General features: G+C 38.3%; 2 protein-coding genes across 2 annotated transcripts in view; both read left to right on the top strand.

Annotated features, from left to right (window-relative positions):
* LOC130071690 (gastrula zinc finger protein XlCGF8.2DB-like) overlaps positions 1-15,958 on the top strand; it is a 152,008-nt gene that overhangs the window by 52,623 nt on the left and 83,427 nt on the right. The gene's annotated exons all lie outside the window — the stretch shown is intronic.
* LOC130071700 (gastrula zinc finger protein XlCGF49.1-like) lies at positions 3,567-12,377 on the top strand. The gene is made up of 3 exons (XM_056236560.1): positions 3,567-3,633; positions 4,416-4,648; positions 11,716-12,377. Exons 2-3 carry the CDS (start codon positions 4,477-4,479, stop codon positions 12,324-12,326), a joined length of 783 nt encoding a protein of 260 aa, XP_056092535.1. The 5' UTR covers positions 3,567-3,633; positions 4,416-4,476; the 3' UTR covers positions 12,327-12,377.

Genomic DNA, 15,958 nt, shown 5'->3' with positions numbered 1-15,958 from the left:
TACTGTCAGGACATAATGACACTTTTAGCAAATACATTTTTTCAAAAGTTACCTACAGCAGCTTTAATAATAATTTATAAACTAATATTGTACAGGTGTAATTGATTATGGGTAGACCACATACTATATGAATCATACACAATTATTATTATAAATAATCATTTCTAAAAGCCAGATTGTTTTGTCTATAAAGATCATTTGCTATGTAGTGTTATTGTTTTAGTTTTATTGACTACCTTATTTATTGTATAGTAGTAAAATATTATGTTTTGATATGGCTCTTTTGAGAAAAATGCATTAAACAAAAATAAAGAATAATGGCCTGTTTGAATAAAAAAAAAATTAAAAACGATTTCTGCACTTAAACATCACTGCCGTGCTTTTGTACAAAGAATCTCACATATTAGATGTGATACACATTTTTCAGCATGTATTTAAATATGCATTTATGTAATTTAAATATGCATACCTGACACTTGTTTTATTATAGACAGCAACGTGTGAATAGGGCTTTTGGGAACATGGGAACAAAAACATTAAAAGCTTGGGACACCGAAGCAGAAGAAGCTGGTATTGCAGACTGTGACGTTAGTCCAACTGTTATATTATTTATTATACCACCGTGGATATTTACAATGCCAATAATTGACTTACAAATTCAAATGAAAAATATAGCTGCAAGCAGCAACACGGGCCCAAGTCCTGCAAGGCACCGCAATTAGAATAAGTACAGCAAAGTTCAAAGGCTTGGCACCGCAAGCAGAACAAGAACTGCAAACACAGCAAGTACTGCAAGCACAGCAAGTACAGCAGCGCATCAAGCATTTAAGCACCGATAGCAGCGCCGAGCCGCAAGAACAAAAACAGCACAAATTGAATATACATGTAAATGAACGACAGCGAGCATTTAAGCACCAACAGCAGAGCAGAGCCGGAAGGAATTGAAATGACAACATTATACACAATTTTAAAGTTGTCCCACATAGGACTCAAACCCACGACCAGAATGGTTCGGGATTCGAGATGCATGGTTTAGCTGATTGCGCCACTCAGAGGACGTGAATTTCAGAACAGCAGAGGAGAGAGTTCAGTGTGAGAATGAGTTCACAAAAAAGTTCCATGACATGTTAACCAGATTAGCATGCTAAGCTAGCTTAATGCTAATTTAGCTCATGACGTGGTACATCCAATCCTGGCAAAATAGATATCCTCGGATTCGACATGATGCAAGGAATCGATAGACACCAATTTTATGATTTTGTGACAAACTGTTCACAAGTTACAGCCTCTGAACCAATGTTGGGTCAAACTTGTTAAATTTACGACATCATAACTTTTTTTTTCCAATATAGGAAAAAAATCGGGAACAGTACTTCTGTGCGGCTCGGTCCGAAGATCATTTGAGCAAAGTTTGGACAATTTTGGACAAAATTTGAAGGAGGAGTAGCGAAAAAACTGTTTTACATTCGCTCCAATATGGCGGCCAGTCACATTGTTGAAAAATGACATATGAGATATCGTTGAAATCGGCGTAACCCAAGGAATTTATTGACATAAAGAAATCAAATTTCAAGCAATGTTAGCAAAAGTTATAAGCGTTTTTTCAAAAAACAATGATATCTCTGGAACACTAGGTGGCGCTGTGATCAAACTTCTCAGGTACCTCCGGGCCATGCTAATGGTGAAGAAATTTCAAATAGTTTAAAAGATATTGCAAATTATGACAAAATTCAAAATGGCGGACACGGGGTACATCCCATCATGGCAAAATCGATATCCACGGATTCGGCATGATGCAAGGAATCCATAGATACCACAATTATGATTTTCTGACAAAGTGTTCAAAAGTTATTGGCTAAAATAGCAATTTTGCATATCTCATGACCCGTAGGTGGCGCTGTTCCCATCTTTGGCATGGACCCTCAGATCATGCTTCCGATGAAGTGTACCAACTTTCGTATCGATTGATCAAACTTTGGCCGAGATACAGCCTCTTAGCCAATTTTGGGTGGACCTCGTTAAGTTTGCGACATTATAACTTTTTTTTCCAGTATAACAAAAAAATCGGGAACAGTACTTTTATGCGGCTCAGTCTGAAGATCATTTGAGTGCATGTTTGGAGAAAATTGGACAAAATTTGAAGGAGGAGTAGCGAAATAACTGAATACTGTACATTTCAAAATGGCCACTACTGTAATGGGCGGGGTCTTAATGTAAGGTATTGGTTGTGATCAGCATGATGAGAGGAATCAGGTGTACTAAGTTTCATGTCTCTAGATCAAAGGGTTCAAAAGTTATAACCATTTTAATGTTGAATTTTTGAACTGGTGGTGGCGCTATAGAGTTGGTTCTAGAGACTCAAAATTTGGCTCAATTACTTTTCATAACCATATCTATAAGTGTGCCAAATTTCATCATTTTCCTATGTACGGTTCATAGGGCTGCCATAGACTTCCATTTACGGAATAATAATAAGAAAACTAACAGATACAATAGGTGCCTCAGTCCCTTCGGGGCTTGGCCCCTAATCAAGAATGAGAGAGATACCCGAAAGAACATTATTGCACAGCAGTGTTTAGATCAGACTATTCGTCATGGTTGCTTATATATACTGATGGTTCTAAGGATCCTATCTCTGGAAGAACAGCAGCTGCTGTATATCTTCTGAAGTTTAAACAAGTATTAAGAACAGAACAACTGACCATGAATCTGTGTTTGCAGCTGAATTAGTGGCCATGATGGGAGGATGTAAAACCAAGATTGGTAGTAATATGTTCTCATTCTTATTCAGCAATCAAAAGCCTCGAAAGTGGAAATAAATCAGCAAGGCAAGATATTATATATGATATTCTCACAAGTTTGTTAAGAATAAGTAAAGTAAGCTTGACAGTGTTCTTGTGGGAGTGGAGGCTAATGAAGTGGTTGATAAACTAGCTAAGCAAGCTGTAAAACACAGATAAATATTCAAGTGACTGAGCGAAAGAGAGGTTAAAGGAAAAATTAAAGAATTAATAAACAACAAATGGCAAGAAGTATGGAACAGTGATAACAAGGGAAGACATATGTATATTATACAGAAACAAGGAGGAAATGGAAGAAGAGTTTTTAGGAATAGAAAAGAAGATGCAATTATTTCTCGCATCCGAATAGGGCACACTAGACTAAATCATTCTTTGTTCAAAATAGTGTGATCAGGCAGAAACAATTGAACATGTTTTAATAAAATGTATAAAATATGAAGGAAGTAAGAAACTTGGGTGTTGAATCATTTAATATGGAAAGCATTTTGAAAGTACATGCAGAACAAGATAAAATATATAGTGATATTATGAAATATGTTAAAGCAATAGGAATAGACTGGAGAATTTAAAGTAATTGGGTTAAAATTATTATATATTTTTTTTCTTTCATACTTTTGTTTAAGTTGTTAATTTCTACATGCTTATTAGTGCTTCACACTCCAGTCCAGTTGATGGCAGTAATGCACTGAAAGTTGGTTTGCCAACCGCCATAAAACTCCATTAGAAGAAGATATATTATAGACAGCAACGTGAACAGGACTTTTATTTTGGCGTGGCGATGTGACGTCATAGACTCGCGCTCCTGCGTCTGTTGTGATTCTGCTGGAGAAAGGTTTGTGTTTTTAAGCATTTAAATCATTGAAACTGATCAGTTTATGTTATAGTTTTTATAAGCGATGTTAAATGAATTGTTATTATTGATATACCGTTGTAATGATTCATTAACATTAATAAATGTTATTTTTAATTTCAGAAAAGTGCAACAACACATTAGTAACAGAAGTGGTCTCATTTCGCTCCCTGTATCAGTTTCTCATAAAAACAAATAAGGCCAATATAATTTTTTTTGTATATTTTTTTATTGAGAACTTTATAAACAAAGTTGGAAACAGTCACAATGTAGAACAAATAAACGAAAGGAAAAAAGATAAGACAGAGGTATTGCTTTTAAAGCCTTCTGCTTACACGAGTCAGAGATAGACCCAAAGTAATGTTGCACTTAAGTACTTCGTTTAGTACAAATTAAGTTAGCATATTTTGTTTTTGTGTAATTGCTCTTTTACCAATTGGCAATTCCAAACAAAACATTTTCCTAAAAATCATTATCAATGTTTTCAAAAACAAAAGTCTTTCCACCATAATTTAGAGTAATAATGACAAAGCCAAAATAAATGCACTATAGTCTCTGGGTGCTGTTTACAAAAATGAATATATTTTTTGAATTTCTTTGAGAAGGTATTTAGGGAATATCTCTCTCTCTCTCTCTCTCTCTCTCTCTCTCTCTCTCTCTCTCTCTCTCTCTCTCTCTCTCTCTCTCTCTCTCTCTCTCTGATTGAGACAGAGATTTAGTGTGGATTTATTTTTCTTTCTGTTCATTATTCTCATCTTCAACAGGACAAACACACAGAAAAACTCCTGGTGAAGCGACTGAGATCCACGTCACACTATTATAAAGATGGCGGCTATTAAAGTGGAGAATGAAGACATGAAGATTAAAGAAACATTTAGAGTGAAACATGAAGAAACTGAGGAACAAACAAATATGGTGTTTATGAAAGAGGAGAATGAAGACATGAAGATTGAAGAAGCTTTCGGAGTGAAACAAGAAGATACAGAGGAACAAACAGGTTGGTTCTGTCAGGACCACTATCGTCGAATACGATTGACAATTAGCATACAGTTTGCACCCTGCCAGTCTAGCATAGATAAGAGCAGGGAGAGCAGCGATAAACAGAACATAAATGTATTGCAGATATTATTAATGTCCATATTTTAATGTAGAACAAAATTTCGAGAAATTAGTCTGATTGAAAGGGGAATCAGCAGACCAGATCTGACGGGCGAGAGGAGGAGGGTAATTCGCCATAGCTGTTGATAACACTGGAGAAGCTGTGAAAGGGTCAGCTGATGCCATCTTGACTAACATGACCCGCCAGAACTAACTTGATTTTCATTCTCACAGCTGAACTGTGATCCTGAGACTAGCTCATATACAATTATATGAATATATGAATACAATGTTTATGAAACTACTCATGTTTGCTCAGAATGACTTCCAAAAAAAATCCAACTTTGTTGGATCGATGTTAAAACATGACATGACAAAAGTTTGGAATCACTATGATAAAAAATAATAATAATACTTTTATCACAGGCAAGGTCAAGGATGCCCTAAATTGATCACAAATGACAGCAAAGACATGTATAATGTTACAAAAAAATTCCGTCTGAAAACATATGCTCCATAATGATTTCCACACTTTTCGCACAACCATTTTCAACTGTGGTCATAATCAGAAATCAGGGCTCTCAAGTGTCACGCATTGAGTGTGACAGTCACTCATTTCGGTCTTTTGTCACGCTCTCCCGCCACACATTGTATTTCTCACGCTGAAAAACTATTTGTAATATATTTAATATGCCGCAGCGCCCAAAACTCAGGCCGCGCCGCTCTCACTGTGGAACCGGCATGAATCAAGCGCGTTTCCTCTGGTGTTGTTCGTCGAGCAACACAATAGCCAATCAGAAAATAGCACTATTGTATCTGGGTAAGATTTAACGCAACAACCAATGACAAAAATGTTACCAGCACAGGCACACCTTTCAACCAAAACATTAAAAAAAAAATTACATTATTTTGCCAGTAGGTAGGCTATATTTGTACACCGGTGGACGCGCGTCGATCGTTGCCGGAAGTCAGATATTTTCATTTATAAAGTTTTAAATATGTATATTTTTACGACAAAACCGCACGGATTACCCTCAGAAGGCCTTCGTTTATCCCCCTGGAGCCGGATGGATCACTTCTGTGAAGGATATATGCACATTTTGGGACTTGAAGGAGGTGGACCCCATTGCTTCACATTATATCCACTGAAGGGTCTAAGACATTTTCTAAAATAACTGAAAATGTGTTCGTCTGAAACAAGATTGACATATGCATCTCGAACGGCTTGAGGGTGAGTAATGGATGGTTTAAATATCATTTTTGGCCGAACTATCCCTTTAAGCTCATCCAGAGTGTTGGGTCTTGCGTCTCTCAACTTTCTCTTCACAATATCCCACAGATTCTCTATGGGGTTCAGGTCAGGAGAGTTGGCAGGCCAATTGAGCACAGTAATACCATGGTCAGTAAACCATTTACCAGTGGTTTGCCAGGTCGTGCTGAAAAATGAAATCTTCATCTCCATAAAGCTTTTCAGCAGATGGAAGCATGAAGTGCTCCAAAATCTCCTGATAGCTAGCTGCATTGACCCTGCCCTTGATAAAACACAGTGCACCAACACCAGCAGCTGACATGGCACCCCAGACCATCACTGACTGTGGGTACTTGACACTGGACTTCAGGCATTTTGGCATTTCCTTCTCCCCAGTCTTCCTCCAGACTCTGGCACCTTGATTTCCGAGTGACATGCAAAATTTGAGCAACAGTCCAGTGCTGCTTCTCTGTAGCCCAGGTCAGGCGCTTCTGCCGCTGTTTCTGGTTCAAAAGTGGCTTGACCTGGGGAATGCGGCACCTGTAGCCCATTTCCTGCACACGCCTGTGCACGGTGGCTCTGGATGTTTCTACTCCAGACTCAGTCCACTGCTTCCGCAGGTCCCCCAAGGTCTGGAATCGGTCCTTCTCCACAATCTTCCTCAGGGTCCGGTCACCTCTTCTCGTTGTGCAGCGTTTTTTGCCACACTTTTTCCTTCCCACAGACTTCCCACTGAGGTGCCTTGATACAGCACTCTGGGAACAGCCGATTTGTTCAGAAATTTCTTTCTGTGTCTTACCCTCTTGCTTGAGGGTGTCAATGATGGCCTTCTGGACAGCAGTCAGGTCGGCAGTCTTACCCATGATTGCGGTTTTGAGTAATGAAACAGGCTGGGAGTTTTTAAAAGCCTCAGGAATCTTTTGCAGGTGTTTAGAGTTAATTAGTTGATTCAGATGATTAGGTTAATAGCTCGTTTAGAGACCCTTTTCATGATATGCTAATTTTTTGAGACAGGAATTTTGGGTTTTCATGAGCTGTATGCCAAAATCATCAGTATTAAAACAATAAAAGACCTGAAATATTTCAGTTGGTGTGCAATGAATCTAAAATATATGAAAGTTTAATTTTTATCATTACATTATGGAAAATAATTAACTTTATCACAATATGCTCATTTTTTGAGAAGGACCTGTATATCAAAGTGATTTCCGTCATTTTGACAGATTATAAATTGCATTTACCTGTGAAAACAAACCTGGAAAGAGACGTGAGGATTTGAGGAGAATAACGAGAGATTCTTCGTGCATTCTCCAGTGAATTATTAATGAAATATCGGGAAATGAAATAAAATATTATTATTATCGGGAATTAAATATTAATTTCGGAAGAACAGACCACAAATGTGCCGCATATGTTGTCCTTTTTTTATACTTTTACAGCGGATTGGAAAGGAAAAAAAGAAAATCATCATGAGGAAAAGAAAGAGACTGAAAAGAGCTCTTGCCCTAGAAATTCTTGTTATAACATGTCACGTTTAACGTTATTCTCATGATGTCTGAAAATAAATCATGAGGGAAAATTGACATCTCATCCAGTCAAACTGACGGATCAGCTTTATTTGTAGGCAAACCTTATGATTTGAAATGATTTGTTTTAGCCTTTTTGAATGGAAGTTCCCAAAACCGGAAGTGCCACCCATAATTGAACGCAGTAAGCTCGTCAGGAATAAGGTGGATACAATTGTAGTTTAAGTTCGCACTGAAACTATATTTACCTTTTTGGAAATAATCCATTAAACCTGCTGAGAAACGATCGCGTGAACTAAAATGAGCAGTTCCACGCGCATGCCCGGGAATCATTGTAGGGAATCTCGGGATTAGCTCTATTATTTACAGGGAATAAGTTGCCAATGTTCTGTATGAACGATTGAATGCAACGAACAATAGCTGGGTTTCAGTCACGTGATTATGATGACGCGCGATTATTGGACTACAACGCGATTTTTCCGGGCTTTATGAAGTCGTAATGTTACTCATTTAAATAATTCCCAACCACGGAAAATGCAAAAAAAGGTGGAGGACTGGTTGAGCTGCATTAGAGAAGACAGTGTTGTTGCTATGTTGAAGAGATGCTGTTTTTTCCACCCCGTTTCCAAAACTCATTTGTTTGACCTTCCGCAGGCTGACGAACTTGGAGTGGTGAACATTTATTGACATCTGTTTCTGAACATAATAACCCCAATGTTTATCTGTGCGCTGCACATTTTATGGAGAACAGCTTTTTTTCTGTAGCTTTTGTAAGCTCTCATTTTTGTAAGACGGTTCAACGCTCCTTAGGAAAGTTAACCATGGTTTTGCGATTGAAAACTAAGGTAATACAAACTGTAATCGGACAAATATCACAATTAAATGGTGGATCTCATCGTATCTATAATTTATAAAGAAATTAGGTTCTTGCAAAGTCTGTGCATGAAATCCGTTATGCACGATCCTCTTGTTTGTTAACAGTGTCAGGGTCTGAATCGGGCTCGAATTATCTTTATATTGACGTCATCCTTAATATTTACATCTTAGTAGAGCTCACGGTTACGGAGGGACAGGACATTTCCTGAAAATGCACTAAACGCTGCCAATCACAACACACTGGGCCAGCTAACCAATCAAAGCACATTTCATATTTCGACAGGAGGAGCTTAGTTGAAACCAACGCATTTGAGACAGACTGGGGAGAGATGAGATGTAATAATGGAAAACATGTGAACATTTTTTGAACAATCAAGCATTTAAACATAATCTAGTACAGCCCAAAAACAAAATCAAGGCTTCCTAAAAGGGCATAATAGGACCCCTTCAATACCAGGTGTAAACGGTCATAGTTCAAGAAGCTCTCCAGCTTCAGCGCATGATGATCAGTGCTGTTATTTGAAACAGTAGCTTATATTCATTTTAGATGTTTCATTTTCTAAAACATTGATGCATTATTCAGACTGATCTCATGAATTGGTGTATGTATGACACGCCAATTCGTATTTCCATTTTTGGCGTGCTATCAACACACATAATCGCTTTTCAGCGTGTTTATCAACGTTGTGACTTAACGTTACATTACTGTATATATAAATATATGACCTACCCCAACCCCATCCCTAAACCTACCCGTCATTTATGAGTCTTCCCCTACCATCCTAGGAAAAAAAATATTGCTCCACAGATGTAAATATACATTTTGATTCGTTTCGCTCGTACATTTAACGGCGTGTACATACACGCGGAATCACTCGGACATTTAACGGCGTAGACATACACGCAAAAGATGACGGTTAATTTCAGATAGCAGATAGCTCAAAATGCGTATAGATAACACGCCACTTTCAAGTCAAGTGGCGTGTTATCTATACGCATTTTATGTTTACGCAAAGTCATGATGTCATATTGCATTATTAATAATAACTAGCACTTTAATTAGTCTCGTATTATTTTCATCAACAATATGGTTTAATTAAATCATTTCATTATTGTCTGTGTTTCATTAAAACAATTTATGGCACATGCATTTTGATTATTTTTATATGTAAGTAATGTTGTCCAATGACTTATTTAGCCATTATTTTATTTCTTTGAATACAAGTGGTAATAGTCAGATAAATAACTTAAAATTAGAGATGCACTGATTACAAATTTCTAGGCCGATTCCGATTTTTCATTGAGTTTGACCTGCCAATACCGATTTTAGCCGATTCCAATTTCATTTTTTTCTAACCACTTTACAGCAAACACAAATATGTATTTTCTATATATATATATTTTTTATAAAACACCATATCCTTTTACCCAAACCGAATAATAAAAACATGTTTAAATGGGTAAATTTTCTATAAATATTTTTGAGTCTTCATTTTCTTTTCTGACTTAGCCTACTCCAGTTCTTGTTAAAACACAGTAGACGTGTACATTCTGTGCATTTTGGGCACTTTTTGTGTGAATCCATATTTATTTTGTCCATCAAAAGTGTGCTTTCACTTTAATTGAGCGTGAGCAGCGCAGGAAAAATACACTCTGCGCCGAAACCCCCGCTTCACTGCTGGTCATATGAGTTGAATAATTGCTTGTTTTGTGGGTACTTTTATAAAGAAATGCCGGTAGGGTATTTCGGGGATGGAAAGAAAGGAGTCCTTGGTGGATTTTACAGCACCAGAGAATTTACAGGATACTGCTCACACCATTGCTCCATCTTTGCCGCCAATAGGTACAGTCCCAGGGATTCAGAGGATGAATAAAGCTCATTATAAATATTCACTCTCTGATCTGATTGCTGAGAATTATTTTATTTTTTTTGGCTGCTCCCTGAGCGGTTCACTCATATTATCCTGTTCAGTGTGTTCAATGTATACTGCGACGCTCATGCATTGCTCCCGATGTGAATGTACTCATTGATTAACAAGCACACCGAAAAAAATACGCACGCAGGCCTACATATGCGTTCCGTGTGCACGTGATGCTGATGTTGCGCGATGTTAATCATGCGGCGCCCGAGTGCATTTGACCGGCATAAAATTGGAATATGTCAGACTGACCGGGTGGTCGCCGATCACGTGAAAATCGGCCAATTCCAGTCACCAGCCGATCAATCGGTGCATCTCTACTTAAAATATACAGGTGTCATATATACAAATATACATTTGTCCACAAATGCAAACATATTTCTCAAGTTATCCAAGGCCTCGTTTACACTGCAGGTCTTGATGCCCAATTCTGATTTGTTGCCTATATCCGATTTTTTTTACCGTCCGTTTACACGTTCTTTAAATTGTGACCCATATCCGAGTCATGTGTTTACACTTGACTGAAACATCGCGCATGTTTAAAGGGGTCTTCTTGCTCAGATGGAGGAACGCGCAGCGAGATCTCAGGACAGGTGGGAACATACAATATGATCTCATAAAAGTGAGTAGCCTATCTATAGCACAAATTTTATTTCTCATGCCATTTATAGCCTACGCCAAAAATAGTTTTTGCTTGCATATGATACGCACTGTAAACGTGCGTATTAAACGCCATAAAGCTATATTTTTGGCGTAAATGCCACGTAAAAAAAAAATCGTGCAATAAACGCACTTTCATGAGATCGTGGCGGGCTTTAACGAGGAGCAGTGGGTCCGAAATTTTAGGATGAGCAAGCCAACCTTTGATATGTTGTGTCAACGTGTGTCCACATTCCTCTCCTACGCCGACACAATGTTTCATCGGGCCATCCGTCCATCCGCAGATGCGCGTCGGGGTTTCTCTCGTCATTAAACCGCGGAGACGCAGCCTAATGCCTCGGAAAATCCGATCTGGCTGTTTACATGACAGTCGCATTGGCACATATCCGATTTACATCTGATTTATTTCCACATATGAACGAGGCCTGAAACCGATCTCGAAATATCCGAATGCATGCGTTTTTTTCCTGTTTACACTGTCATAGAACACATCCGATCTGTGTCGCATATGAGTAAAAAATCGGAATTGGGTCACATTTCACTGGCAGTGTAAACGAGGCCCAAGAGAAGGTTGTCGTCTATGTTGCCTCTGATGAGAACAGAAACTGAAAACAAAACGGTTACTCTGCAAAACTGAACATGAATAAAAGGATGCTATTTTAGGCCAATATTTTCATGTCTGTTGCTTTGTGTCATTAACATGGGTTTAACTTGTATTTGTTACTTTTCACCATAGACCTGATGGCGCTGAAAGAAGAGAGTCAAGAACTGAATGAAATACAAAATCAACACGACAATCATCATGATTTCGCAACTGGAGAAAAATCTTTAAATTCCTCAAAGACTGAAGAGACAACAACTACAAGTAATTTCACCTGCTTTCAGTATGGAAATAGTTTTGATCAACAAGAAAATCTTGCAGTTCACATGAGAACTCACACTGGAGAGAAGGCTTACACCTGCCAACAGTGTGGAAAGGGTTTCGCTCAAAAAGGAAACCTTAAAGCCCACATGAGAGTTCACACTGGAGAGAAGCCTTTCACCTGCCCTCAATGTGGAAAGGGTTTCGCTCAAAAGGGAAGCCTTAAATACCACATGGGAACTCACACTGGAAAGAAGCCTTTCAGTTGCCGTCAATGTGAACAGAGTTTTTTACGTAAGACAGCCCTTAATGCACACATACAAACTCACACTGAAGATTACACCTGCCAACAGTGTGGAATAAGTTTCAGTCGAAAAGGAAACTTTAAAGTTCACATGAAATCTTACACTAGAGAGAAGCCTAACACCTGCAAACTGTGTAGAAAGTTTTTCACTCAAACAAAAGAAGCATTACACGCCACATGAGCATTCAAACTGGAGAGAAGCCTTACACTTGTCCTCAATGTGGAAATAGTTTTTCACCTCAATGTGGAAATAGTTTTTCACCTCAATGTGGAAATAGTTTTTCACGTAAGGCAACCCTTAATGCACACATGCGAACTCACACTGAAGGGAAGGCTTACACCTGCAAACTGTGTGGAATGCATTTCAGCTAAAAAGGAAACCTTAAAGTTCACATGAGAACTCACACCGGAGAGAAGCCGTTCACATGTGATCAGTGTGGAAAGAGTTTCAAATAGTAAAATATCCCTTATTAACCACATGAGGAGTCACACAAAAGGAAACTGTTTTATGTGTCATCAGACAGGAAACACCTCAATAATCCTGTAATAAATTCACACCAGTGAGAAGCCTTTCACCTGCCTTCAGTGTAAGAAGATTTTTTACAAATCAAAGAGACCTAGAACATCATTTGAAAACTCATTCTGGAAAGAAATTGTAGTGTTGTTCAGTGTGGCAAGAGGTTACAAAATAGAGCAGTTTCAAATTACACATTCACTCTGGAGGAAGACCATTTAATTTGATCAGTGTGATAAAAAAAATATTTTGTTATCACACTTACAGCAGGTCGTGCAGATGTGAGACCCTGTGTGTTTGTGTGGAATGCATTTTAAACGGCTTGATAAATTAAAATGGCACCAGAAAATATGTATCTTTGTGAAAGTAGTTTTAATCAACATATTAAAGTAACTTCCATCTTGTTATTAAATTGCACAACATCATAACAAACATTCAAAACCTACAGAGCAAAATTCTCCGTGTACGTGTCTCACACTAAGAGAGTGTTAAAATAACACTGAACCAGTGTTTAAAGGGTAACTAAACCCTAAACCAACTTTTTTTAGTTAATGATCTGTAAGAATGGGGCTTTATTAGTGCTGATCATTGATTCGAGTAACTTTTTTGACATTTTGGTATAAAGGGTTTTAATTCTACAATATATGGGAAAACAAACGTCTGAGTGCTGCCCTCTTCAGTTTGGACGGTGGCTACTGCAGTTGAATTTTCCTATTGGATGTTTGCGGTGCTTCGTGACGTAGCGGGGTTAGCTGACGTAAGCAGGTTCCAGCTCACCACGCCCTTGGCAGTATAAACACCATCTTGTTTCGTCAAAACCACTGTGAGTCAAGAGTTGGAATTACGAGTATTGAAAACGATCAGAATAGAGTATTTTAGCATAGCATTTATATAGTTATTTAGATTATTTTGTGTAGCCTAGTTAGTAGCATAGTACAGTTAGGATAGCTTCAAGTTAGCATAGATTTATTTAGTACAGTGGTAAGGATGGTAATGCAATAGAGGTGGACATGGGCTTACAATTAAAATCAAATCCCAGGAACTGAATTGAAATTGTGTTAAGCAATAATACAAACAGAAGCCTTCCAGTCATTGTACCATAAACATTGTAACATGTTGTCACTAAACTTCATAAAATTATGTTTAGTTACCAAATGTTTTGGCAATCACAATTACATATATTGTGATGCAAGTTGTTTCTTTGCACTATTACACTATTTCAAACTTAAAACCTTCAAACCTCACTTATAAAAAAACGTCTGACTTAAAGCTAGTGAGTCTACTTCATACTTCGTTTTTACTAACTCCCATTTCCATCAAAGTGAAGTCAAAAAGTCACACCATGTCATCCCTGTGATTCCCATTTGTCCAGTCACCTGTTTTTAAGAGCAAGCATACCATCTGCTTTTACAGAAAGGTACTTGCACTCTAGGACACTGTCTACATCAGACCAGGAACGAACATGGTGCCAGATCTTTCTGTTGCTCTGCCCCCTTGTTTTTTTCTCTAGTGCCTCAGAATTGGAGAGTGTAGCAGTCATGGTGACAGTGGCAATGAATCCAAAATCCATCGGCTGAAAGAATGGAGAAAGAAACCTTGGGAGAAACAAGGTTCAGTCGGGGGGCCACTTCTCTTCTGGCCATCGAACAAACAGTGTCATTATTGTCTAGTTGACAGGACGTCTATTTAATTTACTTAAAATGTTACATTTAATTTACAGACTGGAAGACTTTTTGTGCTATTTTCTAACAGTTTAGACTTTAATAAGGAGAGAAAACCTGCACAACCTTTTCACAGGCATTTTGTTTTCATAGTTAGATGGATATCGTAGATCATGATGTATCATCAGAGGATTGTCTAGCAATATATCGATTATCTTAGAAATGCTGAATCTTGATATTATCGGTATCGTATCCTATCGTGAGGTACCCTGTGATTCCCACCCCTAATGACAATACAACCCTTAATCCATATCGTCTAGTCCAGTGGGAAATACACCAACAAACTAACACAAGAAAGAAATTAATTTTGACGACAATTTCAAATGACATGAGCGGACGCCGCTGTTTTTCAACGGTGTATCCATTTAATTCAAAGAGTGTCAGTACAGAACCTTTAACAAACCTTCTTTGACCAGCGAGGATTGTTGGCTCTATGAGCTGATCAGTGGTGAAGTGTCTGCTACAGAGCTTAACGTGTGAGGAGATGGCGAACTGATCCCGGCGTATGTTTACAAGCCGTTGTCTTCTCAGGTCGGCATGAGTCGGAAAGCTGTGAAGACTAAGTACTCCGTTAAATTTGGATGACGCTAAACAAAGCAGACTGATCTCATGAAATGGCGTATGTATGACACGCCAATTCGTATTTCCATTTTTGGCGTGCTATCAACACGCATAATCGCTTTTCAGCGTGTTTATCAACGCCTTTGACTTAACGTTATATTACTGTATTATGTATATATAGATATATCACCTACCCCAACCCCATCCCTAAACCTACCCGTCACTGGGGTTAATACCATTTATGAGTCTTCTCCTACCATCCTAGGAAAAAAAATATCGCTCCACATATGTAGATATAGATTTTGCTTCGTTTCGCTCGGACATTTAACGGCGTACACATACACGCGGAATCACTTGGACATTTAATGGCGTAGACATACACGCAAAAGATGACGTTTCGTTGAGTGGCACACAACAGTGCTCTTGAGTATTTCTTCTCCTGTTTCTGAAAATGTTCCGTCTTAAACACTTTCCTCCTTGCACTCATGATAAAAGCTTATACATTAACAAGCTAGACCAGTGGTCCCCAATCCTTTTTGAACAAACGCCCCCCTGACCTATTCATGATCCTCTTAACACCCCCACCTCCACCTTCTCAAAAAAAAAAAAAAAAAAAACCTTCAAAAATACAATTACAGCCAAACAATTGCAACACTGATACACATTTTTTTAAGATTAACCAATCACGTGAACAATAACGTAACCTAAATGGCCAATGAAAAAGCAGCGGCCATTCACGCACTCAATTAGGCAATATATATATATACAGTGGTTAAATTGGGCCGGGGCTCTCCGGGGCTCAGCCCCGGCACATAAGCCTGCTCGTTTGCAGTCAGTTGCCTACTGGAAATTATGTCACATACAATTTGATGAAAGTGATGCTTTTGAAAACATATTTCTGACAATAAATGAAAGATTTTTGAAATGGCATGTCTATTTTGTCTCGGCGGAGCTGAGAACAATCGGAACACGGCCGTATTTTTGTTCAGCTGCTTAATCTCGTTGTCAGTCGACCAT

The sequence above is a fragment of the Rhinichthys klamathensis genome, unplaced genomic scaffold (assembly GCF_029890125.1).
Source record: "Rhinichthys klamathensis goyatoka isolate OS25496 unplaced genomic scaffold, OSU_Roscu_1.1 h1tg000452l_1, whole genome shotgun sequence".
Classification (NCBI taxonomy): domain Eukaryota; kingdom Metazoa; phylum Chordata; class Actinopteri; order Cypriniformes; family Leuciscidae; genus Rhinichthys; species Rhinichthys klamathensis.
This window is presented reverse-complemented; position numbering and strand designations above follow the sequence as displayed.

Excerpts from the sequence above, each read along its gene's own strand:
- LOC130071700 (XM_056236560.1), top strand. The coding sequence starts at position 4,477 with ATGGCGGCTATTAAAGTGGAGAATGAAGACATGAAGATTAAAGAAACA. Across the intron at positions 4,649-11,715 it reads AGATACAGAGGAACAAACAG|ACCTGATGGCGCTGAAAGAA; the intron begins GTTGGTTCTGTC and ends TTTTCACCATAG.